We start from the raw sequence: 14,022 nt of genomic DNA on the forward strand, positions 1-14,022 counted from the left end.
TTGGAACTCTGAATTTCCAGTGATATCACCAACATAGGGTTCATTAACTGTTCCTGAAAACTGGTAGTACAAGATAAGGACATAACAGGTTCAGGGATTTCTTTTGAAAAAGCTTTTCTTTGGTTTTTTGTTTTCGTGCTGTTTTCATATTTGCTCTGGGTAGCTACAAACCTGTTATTCTGGAGACAGTCACGTGCCCCATTTCGTAATTCCTAACTGGTTAATTGAAAGGGTTATTCGCAGTAGTTAATGATTTGAAATTATTGACTCTAGAACTGTGACATGCCTTTCCCATAAAAATTTTACATAGGCAAATTATGAAGGAGAAAAATGAAACAAGAAGGGATGGGAAAAGCATAACATCTCTATGTTTGGATCCGCCCACTGCTTGACAAAACATTGTGACATCACTGCAAATTCCCATGGGAGCAACTCATAGTCTGACTTCCACATTTGCATCCACAATTCACTTACAAATGAAATAAAAATAATGACTGATCAAGTTAGTATTTATAAAAAAAATTCATAAACAGAGCTTGGGATAACAATCCTTCCACTTCGGGAAGTTCCTGTCACCACCCAATAATGGATTCTGTTAGTACAGTATTCACCAAACTACTTACTGATGTATCATGCACAATACAGAAAAAGTAACTTAGAATACAAAGTTAAAAATATTGCCTGCTTCCAAAGATGGCATTTTTATATTGTTTTGGAAATAACAAATGAAACTATTTTTGTGTAACTTTAATAAACAGATATTCAAAATATATCACTGAGAATAAGTGTTGTCAGAGAGATTTTGTTTCTAAGGGAGGGTTTGGTTTATTTTTGTCTTGGGGAAAAACATGAAAGTGTGGGTGATATGGAAAAAGGTAAACAGATCTGTTTTTCAGATGCCTACATAGTGCAAATACATCAGTCATGATCACAGATACAGTCGTCGTTCATTATTTCAGTACTCAATGTATCCCAAGGTGTTTCACAATAACATTAAAATAATTACATACATTCCAAAACAGAAAAACACAAAGACAGACACTGATACAGTGACAGCACAAAATGCTCACAAGCAGCAGTCTAAAGCAGTCTAAAACATAGAAAACATTTTGTGAATGTTTTTCAATGTAATTTATTTTTTGTTACCTGTAGCTTCACCAGATAATTAGTAATGTAAGGATGAATACTAGTGCCCAAGGCATCATAAGCATGTCTGACTCAACACATTTCAAATGTGTCAGTATCAAAATGCAGCCCTCCACTGCTAATATTACTAGCAATCTGAAAAGCATATAGGAGACAGATCCTAAGAAAAAATCATTCCAGGTGTGTATAGCTTGAGTGTCCTGCTGCAGCAGGTCTTTGTCCTATGCGGCTAACTTAACAAAAGGTGTTCATGATAGAAGTTAACTAGCTTTTTGAAAATTAGGGAAAGCACAGAAATTACCTTCTTTGATGGCATATGGGGTATTGTAAATTCTCTTCTGTTGAAACAGGCTAAGGTTTTTTCTCTGATCTTTACAGCCTGATATACTGAAGCTGTCAGCAGACAACTGAGTAAAAGTTTTCTGATGGAAGCATTAAGGTTCTTTATTATTAGAGAATCTAATATTTTCTGAGGGACTGGCACTGAGCTGTACAGCTTTCACTTGCAGATTCAAACAAGAAATTGGAATCAAAGCTAGCATAGTTTTGACCACACAGCTTTTGCTCACTGGTTTGGGATGCTCATCCAGTATTTACTGTAAATGTCAGTATTAACAAAAACCAATAAAGGCAGTAAAGATTCAGATACGGAAGAACAAGAATGAAGAGAGAGATGGGACTACCCAGCATCCAGGTCCAAGGTGGATAATTTAGAAGCTGCAAAGATGCTTACACAGACAGCATCCAATAGATGTCAACATATATTATTCTTTCTTAGCATCTATACTTGGTTATAAATATGATTAAATAAGAAACCAGTCAGAAGCAAGAAACTGATACTGATTTCTGTATTGGGGTATGAATGACAGAGCACTTAACAGATCCTACTGAAGCAAATACTGGTGACTGTGAAAATGAGAAGGATCCAATATTACTTAAAAGAGCTCAGGAAGAAAAAAATTTATTTACTAAACATAAGAACATCCACAGCACTGGTAATAGTGGAACTTGGGACTCTGTAAGTTCTAAAAAAGTCTGTTGTTACTTGTAGATTTAACTGAGTGGTTAAAAACACATTAATAGGAGCTATGAAGAATAAGATTTAAAAACAAAAAAGTAGAAATGTGGTATTTCACTGCATCAATTGGCTGCTACCTGGTGTCTCGATAACTCATTCCAGAAAAGATCCTAGAAACATATCACAGTTTTCTGTAAGTAGATGCCAATTGCGTAATTTTGTAGTTATCTGGGTCATCTGTGGAGAGACATTGGCTCTCCTGGGAACCACCAGTACCACTTCATTAGCTGAGATGCTTAGAAAGTCTGACTGATGGATGGCAAGAACATTTGGGTAATAATTTATACATGACAACAGGAAAAATTCAAAGCAAACTGTCAAAACAAGTCTGAAGTTTTCCACTGGTCTTGTTCACCTGCAGAATCTGCACCTAATTTATTGGAAGTTTAAATACTGACTAAAATAAAAATACAATGATTCTGACTCATAGTTTTCAAAGTACAATCTGAGTATTTGATTAGCTTCCAATAATTATTTCAATGCAGTGAATTATGAGGAAAAAACTCTAGAGAAAGACAGAAAGAATAGGCATACACTAGAGAGGTGCATTGTATGGATTTGTTAGAAATTACTTCCTCAGTTTTTTAGAAGGCCTTCTAACTCGGTCCTATTATTCCATCAAAAACACTACGTGGCAGAGTTTCACAGACACATTGAACTTGGGACTGTTTGTTCTCTTGTACTGAATCTACTAACGGCTGATACATTTCTTCCTTAATTCTAGAACAGCTGCACTGTTAATCTGGGGTATTAATGCTAATGATGCCAGTGGCAGGATAAACACAGGTAATGTCAATATAAACTTACCGATTTCTGCTTCTGCTTAGCTACAGCAGCATGGAAAAGAAACAAAGAACAACAAAGCATGCATGTTATTGGCCTCTCAAAGGACGCAGACAGTTAACAGGACTAGAGATGTGACGCAGTGCAGGTGAGCAGGTGGACAGATGGGAGCTTGGAAGTCGGTGTTACCTTCTTAAAGAAGGGCATTCTTTTCTCTTTGGAGTGGGGTGATGTTACACTGTTTGCACTGGGTTTGGGGGAGCGATGGTTTGCTGGAATATCATTTTCTTCTGCATCTAAGCCAGTGGCATCTATGTCTATAGCTATATACAGACAAACAATTCAGAATTATCAGATGACAGGGAAAGTAAATATAGGTTATAAAGGAAATAACAGGTAAAGAAAAATAAACTGTCCAGAGGAACAAATAAATTTTTAGAAAAAAGTAAAAATCAACAATGAGTATAAAACACAATAAAACAAAGGGAAAAATGTAAAGGTGCAGTACATTAGGATTAGAAGACAGAAAGCAATCTGTAATAGCTACTATAACACTTTCCTCTGATCTGTTTTTACATAGCTGCATCAGATATACACAGAATTACAACACAGGGCAATGGCCAAGTTCTTTCTTCTTTTATCACTGTAAAACCAAACTAGATCACTGGAATAGGTATGGCTTTCACCAATGTAAACAAAAGAACATGGCCAACTATTATTTTATAGCAATGAACGCTAATTCAAAATCGGTATCATCAAGTGAAATAGACACTAGTGCGTCTATAGGAAATGAAGAAACAAAAGAAAAAATACTTTTGAAGACAAAACCAGCCTGATATTGGTACAATAATATCTACTTTTAACTCAAGGTGGACTACAATTGGGATTTTTAACCATTTTAACTAAAAATGAACAGTGGTCATAAGATATATTTATTAGAAATCAAAGAACAGACCTAATAATAGTGGAAACTGAAGATTGGGTAGCAGAAGAGAGGAAACTGATCTCAGCTTGTCTCAGAGACCTGGATCCTGTTTTAAAGAGTGAGGATGTAGGCAGGGCAAAATGGAAGTGAATACAACAAACCACTACTGCTCAACCTCTATGCCAAAAGAATATACAGCCCACAATGCTTCTACCATAAATATAAAAAAATTACCATATTTGGCAAGTAAGTAAAAACAGTTTAAGCAAAAATCATCATGGATTCAGAAGTAAATACATTTTCCAAATGAAAAGCCAAATGTTATCCTGAATGTTGGGTCCAAGATCCCTTCTAACTACATCCAAAATAAAACCAAACCAACCAGCCTTCTTGTTCACAATGCTCACTTCTGATCTTAAGTAATGTATTAAACTTGTCCTCAGAAAGCAAGTACATACACAGAAGTATTCCCCAAGCATGCTGTACAACATCACTCGTGTGTAAAGATCTTACCCACCTCTTGACACACACTGGTAAGACATGCTTATCTTGCTGTGCCATTATGTGGAACTGAATCTAGCTCTGCATAGATCTGTAAGCAGTATCAGTTGCACTGACTTTATCCAAACCCATAATTAATCATTGCAAACTGTTATGAAACCATCTTCGTGACCTGCTTTCAGCTGCTTAATGAGTGGGATATCAACTAATATAGCAGCATGTGCTATTAAATTATGCAACAAATAAATATTTATGTCAAGCCTCCATGTAGCTACTGATTTAAGAGACACTTCGGACAGCGATCTCTTCTGTTTGACTAAAGTATATTTTCTCATTTGACTTATCCACAGATCTAATGCCATCATGTGTGACAATTCCTGATGACAGAACTGTGCCTTTGAGCCTGCCCTTGCCAGGAAAGCCTGTAAGTAGATCCAAACCCTGTTTCTACACTCCTGCTCCTAAACACAGCCACAGAAATAATGTAATGTCTTCTAGCAACACTCTTCCTTCATCTCTTCGTAAGTATAAAAAGAACACATTAGGTTTTTCTTGAATATATGCCAGCATAGATGCAATAAATCAGTCACAGTAAGGCATACCAAAACTCCTTTGATTCTATGTTCAACTAAAATAATCAGTTAAGAAAAATCATGGTTGTTAGGCTCTTCCTGTAAAAGAGAAATGCAGCATTTAATCAGCTAGATACCAATATCTGCTGTTTTCATTCTCAGTCTTCACACTATGTAATGTGTTCTTCTGTGCTACTTCCCTGATTGTTAATTATCTTTTGTTCATTGAGTTTTTTCCAGTAATTTTCATCATTATTCTCATCCTGTTTAGTGGCCCATAAGGACTGTTTGGATTGATTACTGTATCAATACAATATTGACCAGGGAAATGGCTAATGAGACATTGCTATGAGCTTTTGCATTTTTTTTTTCACTGGTTCTTAATTTAAACAGATTTTCTTCTTTCTCCCTAGAAGCAGGATTCTGAAAACTGCTGTCTGTAGAAACGGCTCAATACAATGAAAATGATAGCACCACCAGCAATTAGTCAGTTGGCAACCAAAGTATGCTGCCCAGTGTCTTACCTCTAAATTCTGTGCAACACTCTGAATATTACACATATTCTGCTGTCCAAGTGATTTTAGAATTAAAAGAAATGTTATAGCATTCCAGACACTCTAACTATAAAATTACAACATAGGTCCACGGACACGTGCTACTGGAAAAACACAGTCATTGAAAAAGCACGCTTTAACATTTGCAGGCCATCATAAAATAAAAGATTATGGTACATTCTACAGACTTGTGATGGACATTTATTAGTAAACTGAAAATACTTTTTAATTTTTTTAAAAAGGAGGTAGGGAACTTATAGAGAATTTTGATAAACAGACTGCAATTGTAATAAAGTTGATTGTTAAAAACAAATACATGGTTTCAACAACACAGACAGATATTTTTCTCAATTAATTTAATCAAATGAAGCTACTATACTAACTTGATTGAACTCCTCTGTATCTCTCTTAATGTCCATGTAAACAATTTTAAATCTGCAGGATAATTTTCAGATGCTCGTTCTGTAGACCAAGCTTCATATAAAGTAATATGATCAGAAAATACATGTCTCTGCCCCAGCAGAAAATGCATTGGCAACATTCAATAATATTTTCTCATTCTGCAAATTCAAAAATGCAAAATGTACATTTTTTCTTTCAGGAGAGATAAAGCATCCAGCAATGCATTAGCTGAAGTTAGTGGAATTTTAGAATTTTTATTTTATTTTGTAACATTTTTCCAGGTTTTTTTTCAATGAGTTACTATTCTAAATACAAAACAGTATCTGTGAAAAATTTGTCAAAAAAGGCAAAAATACCTTGCATACTAGAATTCTGTGAAGCACATCCTTATTGTCAGAATTGGGAAACTAAAAGTTCCTGTTATTACAAAATAATGTTGTTCTTGATGCTACTGCAGAAACCTCCTGGAAATTTTTATTCTTATTGATGCTTTTTCTCCTGTACCAGAAGTTAATTCTCTCTCAGCACGAGTGTTCAGGCCAGACCAAACTTCTAGCTATCCTAATGCAACACAATCTCATCAATTTATTAAGTATTTGCTATAAAAAAACCATAGTAAAAGCAAAGAGGGAATTTTGTGGATTTTTAATAGCCCTATCAGTGACTGAACTTTCTGTCACTGACTCTATGTCTTGAAACCTACTCAAACCCACCTTATAGGGCAACATAACCATCCAACTTAATATCTATGAAATACAATGAAGAAGAAAAATAGGACTAAATATATACAAATTTTAACAGATTAGGTGCCTGAGTCTGTAAACCAAAGTGTTCATGACCAACTCACCAGATGATGGAGGCGTCGATTTTCTGGAACTAGGAACGATGTCACCCAAACTGGATGAAGAGTTTCCTCCTGATTTACTGGAGTAAAGCAACAAATCAGTCTAAGTTTCATAGCTTTCTCTGTACTTATTCTGGTTTGTTTATTACCTAACTTCTAAAAGAGCTGTTAGCTGAGAGACAAACAGTATTTCTGGCAGTAGTATAAAATATACATCTTGCACAAAGTCTGTGCACATTTTGAGGACTGAGGAACTGCAAACATCAGTCATGCTCCTTGTTCTGCTGTGCAAGTTCCTTCTGTTGCATATGCTCTCACTGCTTCATGATCTTAATGTGACCCCATTATTAACACAGCTACTGATATAAGTACCAACATTACTAGTCATTACTAAGACTAAGCTTATTTGTGCCCTTTAACAGAAGAGTTATTGATAGCTCCCTAATGAAACTGATTGTGTGTTTGTCTAACATCTTCTCAAACAAATTAAAGTACAAATTCCTTTGCTGTTTCAATACAAGGTAGCACATATGGAAAAAAAAAGTCTCTCAAAGGCAAAGGAGTCTAGGTTTTTGTCAGGCTCTACTTTCTGAAAAACTATGCCAGTTGTGAAAATACAACAGTATTTTTAGTTCTTTTATTTCAGTTACCGTAACAAGAACAGCACTGAAAAGAATGAAAGAAAGAATATTTCACTCTCCCAGTAATTTGTATGATAGTACTAGTTTCCACTTTCTCCATCTTAAAATATTAATAAGCATTAAGTGAATGCAGTTGTGGCACAGGAGAGTGTTACTTCTCTTGAGAAGTTTTGGATAATGGAAGCTTTTTCAATCACTGGGTCAGATTTGGCTGTATCAGAAGCATCCTGAGCAAAATAAGAAACCTGATATCTTGAGTACAGCAGACTCATAGGAAAGTTTTATTTCACAGCCAGCAAGCATGGCTGCACACTGAGCATCGCCTTCTCCTAGCATAGACATGCTCTTCAAACCCTGCTGTCCTTTCTACGGAAGCAGGAAAGCCTTCCTGGCTTCCCAAATGTTTCCCAGCTGCTTTCTCAATTCCAGCTCTGTCCCACTTAGACATACTGAAAATATTGGTTTTCTATATATCCAAAGAGAATCAAGTGGCATTTGCATCCACATGTGTGGATTTACTGGAAAACTCTTTATTAAGAATTCTACAGTACAGATGACATTATTATCATCTTGCAGTACTGGTCAATACATTCAGAAACTGAATCTGTATTTTTATGTAATGATGACTGCAGTCAGAGACAATAAATGACTTGACATGTAACTTCCATCAGAAAACACGGTATTCTTAAAAACTGTATTTGTAGGCAAGGAATTTGACAGAACAAACCATTTTCCTCCTAAGAGAGAACTAACAGGCACTGGCTTCAGCTTACAAATAACTTAATTTTGGAATTTTCTGTAATTCCTAAAATCAGCTTTAAAAGTGTTTAGAAACTGCAAGATGATGAAAACAAGTAACAAATGCTAAAGAAATTAGGGAGAATTTTTTTTTTTTTTAAAGTTGAAAATTGTGCTTGCACATAGTAAATGTGCTAACAACATTGTATGTTTGAATATATTTTATGAAAATAAAATGGAGTGAGTAATAGACATTGTAGGCCACCACAGATCCCCAATCTAAATATCCACTTTTTCTCTCAAATGGCAATGACATTAATTATATATATAAATTTTACTTCCTTTATTGGTTCAGAATGTTTGTTTGTCTATTATAGTAAATAAGAACTACAGCATACACAGCACTAACTTCCAAGTTGTGTCACTGTCAATGCTACTATTTTTAATGATTTATTTTTATTACCTGGAGTAGAATTTTCCTTGTTTTGCCTTTTGTTCATGCTGCAGCCTCATGTTTTCTAGTTTGACTGGGCTTGGTATGAATCCTATTTCACAGCCTTCTTTTACCAACCGTCCTATCCACCAGTCATTATTAAATTTCTACAAATTAAAAAAAAAAAAAAAAAAAGTAATGACTAAGAAATTACTGTATTTAGGATAATTTTGTTATTATTTTTAATTTGCAGCTAAGCCTTTTTATGTAATTCTTCCCTGCAGTTAATCACTGCACTATGTTATTATGGCAATGAAGAATTGTGGTAATATTCAGAAATACATTAAAGTAATTACACCTTGCAAATTACTAAAATGCTACAGTGATTAAGCAGAAACTTTCCTTCACAGACTTTATGATTCTCCATGGCTGTTACTTCCACCTATTTCACCATCTTTATTCTTTTCTCCTCCTACATGAGAGCTGTTTTTGTTCTCCCTTGGTGGACACCCAAGACTCCTTCTGATCTGCTCCTACCTGCTGCAGCAATTTTTACAGCTCTGCAATAATCTATTTTTTTCATTCTATTATATTCTATTCTCTATTTAAAACAAAAATACTACTTCTCAAATTCCCCCGCTTCTCTGAACTTACTAAAATCTTCTGAAATATTACTATATTCTGCTGTTCATATATGCTTTACTGCATATGGCCCATGTGATCTGCATCTTAAATGTGGATCCACAAAGAATGGATGTCTTTGGATAACTAACAAAACTTACAATTCTACAAATGCAAAAGATGGTGAAATTAACTGAATTTCAGCTAAATGAAATATGAGATAACGACTAATTTAATAATATTTATTCATGCATACAAAGGAGATCTTGCTTGTTTGTTTTGCAGAGGTCTGTAGAGCAGAACTATTTGCTTTTTCCTTTATGATTTATTCACCATTTTTGGCTGAGAATAGGTTGCTGTTATGAGAGTAACTTCTACAAGTATGAATTTTTGGTAATTTAGTTTATTTATGAAACTGTTAAGATAATATCTGAATGGAAAGAGAAGTTGCCTTCTTGAATCTGAATCTATGAATTTAGATATTATAGTGCATGTTTAATTATTTAATAAGTAGTTTTAACAAGTGTACAGTCAGGAGTAAAACATAGAAAATGTGTGGGCTCCCACATAAAGGAATTAACCAAGAATACAAAGTTGGTGGATCAATGATACACAACCTAAATTGCAGTATTATCTTTCATTTTGGCTGCTATAGAAATGTTGTGAGTCTTGAAAGCAATCTTAAGATATTTAGCTAACAAAAAATAAAGATTAAATAAACTCACTTTTGTGCTCATAAAATATAAAGGAATCTATAAAATTCATGCCTTTATGAGTAAGAATACCAACATCAAATAGGGAGCGCATCTGGAATAGCAGTTTCTCAAAGCTGTATTAGACTGAAACATTATTAAAATCATAACCTTTCATTGCAAAATGCTAAATAAAGATAAAAATGTGCATTTAAAATATATTGTAGAACAATGTAAGTGGAGGAAGACTATAGCAGTTAAGCCAATGGAGGTCGCCATTATATGGAACTGCTCTTTGGTATACATGAAGCCTGCAGTAGTATTATATCTGTTGTGTTCAAGAGTGTAACCTTATAATGAAAACTAATTTCTCACATATTCGATCACTGCAGTACTTTTCACCATTGCCCATGTATATTTTGAACTGAGGTTTTTCTTTTTTAAGCCCTCTCAGCAGCATATACTGGATAACACTCCTCACAGACAAGACAAAGACACCATCGATCCAATACGGCATCACAATTCAGGCAAAAGTTAGCAGAGATTGACTTAGATTTCTTTATTTCTAGCAACCAGCTAGGTATAAAATACAGAAGCAACACTGCATTTCATAATCAAATAAGTTATTTTATAAATATTTAAATTTTGGATGTTTCCATTCTTTCAGCAGTAACTACAAGGAGCAGTAAAACTACTGAATGAGCCATATCTGGTGGGATACAGAGCCCTGGTGAGAGAGTAGGGCAGGGCCATAGAAGATGGAGGGGGGATACATGGCTGTGTATGGGAGGGCCACTACTTCGGGTACCTTCCTGAAGAGGTTTGACCTGCCTGGGTGTAACAGCCTCTGCCAAATGCAGGACCAGTAAGCCCAAGCCTGAATCTGTGAAGCTCCTTCCCACTTTTCCATCCAGTGGTTCACCCAGCCCTGGCACAGGGTCTTTTCCATAACCCAGCTTTAGCCTAGAACAGCTAAAAAGTCGACTTTCTTAAATGCTTAGAGAAAAAAAATAATGTATTTTTAATGGCAATTAGCACAGGGTGGCTGTTTGACTACAACTGAAGCTGCATAAACATTTTCATCTACTTCTCCATTTCTTGGTGCTACATACAGCCACCAACAAAATCACAATTCAGCTGAACTAAGCTTCCTTTCAAGGCATTTCTGGAGATCCAGAAAACTTCAGAAAACTTCTTCCTCATTATCTTCCATGCATATTTACACCTGAGTTTAAGTTGCTCTGTGAGGAAAAATGTATAAATTGTAACAGAAAATCTGGTAGCTCTGTGTTTCTCGTTCATGGGGAAACCAAGGAAAAACTTGACATGAAGTCTAAGACTATCAGAAATGCAAATGGAATAGATAACTATACAAAATAATTTAATGTAACCAAACTGAGCTGGTATTTTTCAGTGTTTCCAGACTCACCTGAGAACACTGATCATTTTCTTCTGTCAGGATTCTGTGCCTGCTCATCTCTACTTTTGTCACAAGACAAAGCAGAGCAATTCTTTTACACTATCATCAGACAGAAAACATTTTCTTCACTATATACAATTTGAAGCCAATTATCCCTTTTTTGTGTGTTTAACATATATGGAAAATGATGATCATTAGTTACCAGCATGAAGGCATTAGAAGTTCATTTCTGTTGTTTCCTCAGTCTCTGCTCACCTGTATTTCTACCTGTTTATTAGGAATGTTTCTTGCTTCTGCAAAGCACCCAAACTAGCAGGGACATATTTTCAAGTGTTTGGCTAAGTTGCTCTCATTCTTACGATAACTTTCTAGCTCTTCTGCTATAATTTCCATTTCCAGATGAACTGACTTTTTTTGACAAAACACAATGGAATATGACCAGAAGCTGGGAAATCTCATAAAATGAGGGACTCATTCAGAAGGGAGAAGCAGGCTGCCTAGGAAGGCTTGTATGGGAAAGTTACGAAGTTATTGCTGTAAAATGCGAAAATTTTCAAAGCCAAACTACATGAAAGCAAAATGAATGCAGCAAATACAAAGCATATTTTTGACAGTTGCTATGTGCATCTTGAAAGTTATCACTTAAGTAGAGTTAACTTATTTATACAATATTTGTATACTGTTTTGACAATGTGAAGTATTATCTTAAACTTAAGAAACAGTAGCAATATCAGTCAAACACCCCTCAGAGAGATTCACTTACTCCTCTAGTTTTAACTTACTTCTTTAACATGAAGAAAATCTTTAGCCTCAAATGAGATGGCCATGCCTGGGACCGGAACATCGTCATCGTGAGCTGCACTGTACCCAACATTTGTCCGAACTGCAAATGCAACAGGTTTGCTCTGCAAAACAAAAGATGAACAACGTGAAGATTTCCCTTGCAAAAACGTACATATGTAGAAACACGCACACAAAGGATGATTTTGCAAGTTACCTTTTTAAAATAATAAAAATTGCAAAGTTTAAATTGCAATAATTTACTATGTCTTGATAATAAACAGAGAGATGTAATATATATTTGTATAAAAAGAACTTAAGTATAACATTTCAAAGTAAAAGTCACAAAGTTCAAACATGGCTATGGTCAAACCTATTATAGTTTGGCTGCACTGTCTATCCCAGTCACACCAGCAATGGAATAAGAATAATGAGGCATCTTTTTAGGAATTCATATTCAAAACCAGTATCTCAACATGGGCCCTAAACAGTTACCCAACCCGGGATGCACAAAAAAATTAAGTACCTCTCTGGCTGAGCTGAAAGTCCCTACATGGTTGCCGTTCTCCTGCAGCGCTTGCCCACAGCCACCTCCCACTACAGAGGAGCCACGTGCCAGCCCCATCAGGGAAATCACAAATTAGGAGAAGTGGTGCCAGCACCTGCCAGTGACCACTGAGTGATATGACTCAATGAAGAGGCATTCTGAGAGCAAAGTAATGTGCTCTCAGATCATCAGGTTGTTACCAAACACCAGCAACAGATGGATTTGCTTATTCCCATAGTTCATACTACAACCTACATCAGCAGTGGTATCAGTGAGTTACAGGATTTTTACAAATATTTTTTTTTTCATAAAGCAGCTGCAGGAAGAGTCAGTGACAGTCCTGGTCCTGCAGCTCTCTCCAGCCTCCTGAACAGCTTCTCCTTCTAAGCCACATCAGCACTGAAGACCTTTCTGCACAGGTCCAGTTAAGCAGGCAGTAAATCTGCCATCCAGCTCAACCCAGGCTGTATCTCCAGAGGGCTTCCTGTTTTCAGAAGTACAACCACAATACAGAACAACAACCTTTATTCTGTCTTGATCTATACCAAACAACACCTTGAGTTTGATCTCCCAACAGAGAGTATCACACACCCTGGGAACCCTGTTGTCCTACCATAGGCTAAACTTTTAGCCCTCCCCAAAATCATCCACACTGGTCTTACAATCTAGTCTGAAGCCCCTACACGTTATAGATGGTAAAATATTTTTGAAGACATGAACCGAATCTCAGAGGTGCTCATGATAGAGGAAGGCATGACATAACTTTCCATCTTAAAATTAAAACTTCTACCAGACAAGAGTTTTAGCTTTATTAGTTACTTTCCATCAGTTTCCTTTCAGTTTGGCTATTTTGCTGAGATGAAAAGCAAAAAAAAATATAAGTATCTCATTTCCTGTATTAAGGAATTGTTTAAATTTAGTGTTGAAGAAGAGGATATGAAAATGCATCTCTTTCATGACAGTGAACCTCAGTACCTGAAACCAAAAATTGTTCTGTATTTTTCTGGTTACCAAAAATCCCTGTCTGCTCCATCCAGGATTACTCTGACAGCTTGCATAGTGCTAGAGGACAGAAACCTGCCACATTAAAATACATGATAAAATAATGAGGAAGATATATAAATAATTCTAAAGACACTATCATGCCACCTAGCCTGGAAAGGACAGTTGGAAATACAGAGAGAGAAGGTTCCCTGTTGCTTAATTGAGGTCTAATGTGCTGTAAAAGCCACAGGGTTCCAATAAAGCAGATTTTAAACCCCTTAAAGAGGCCAGTATTTTAATGAACTAGCACAGTCAAACAATTTACATCAAAGTGCACATTCTAGGAAGGATTTTTAATTTA

At 35.7% G+C, this 14,022-nt stretch overlaps 1 protein-coding gene across 11 annotated transcripts in view; it reads right to left on the reverse strand.

Moving 5' to 3' along the window:
- The window catches only part of CACNB2 (calcium voltage-gated channel auxiliary subunit beta 2), a 252,438-nt gene that overhangs the window by 27,816 nt on the left and 210,600 nt on the right, over positions 1-14,022 (reverse strand). For 8 of the 11 annotated variants that reach the window (XM_051609685.1, XM_051609684.1, XM_051609690.1 and 5 more), the window contains 4 exons: positions 12,133-12,255; positions 8,648-8,784; positions 6,809-6,885; positions 3,197-3,330 (listed from right to left, as the gene is read on the reverse strand). In XM_051609685.1, the coding sequence (XP_051465645.1) occupies positions 3,197-3,330; positions 6,809-6,885; positions 8,648-8,784; positions 12,133-12,255 (471 nt within the window). Of the gene's footprint in view, positions 1-3,031; positions 3,052-3,196; positions 3,331-6,808; positions 6,886-8,647; positions 8,785-12,132; positions 12,256-14,022 lie in introns of all 11 variants that reach the window. The other 3 variants (XM_051609687.1, XM_051609686.1, XM_051609692.1) reach the window with 1 other exon arrangement.

The sequence above is a fragment of the Apus apus genome, chromosome 2 (genome assembly GCF_020740795.1).
Source record: "Apus apus isolate bApuApu2 chromosome 2, bApuApu2.pri.cur, whole genome shotgun sequence".
Classification (NCBI taxonomy): domain Eukaryota; kingdom Metazoa; phylum Chordata; class Aves; order Apodiformes; family Apodidae; genus Apus; species Apus apus.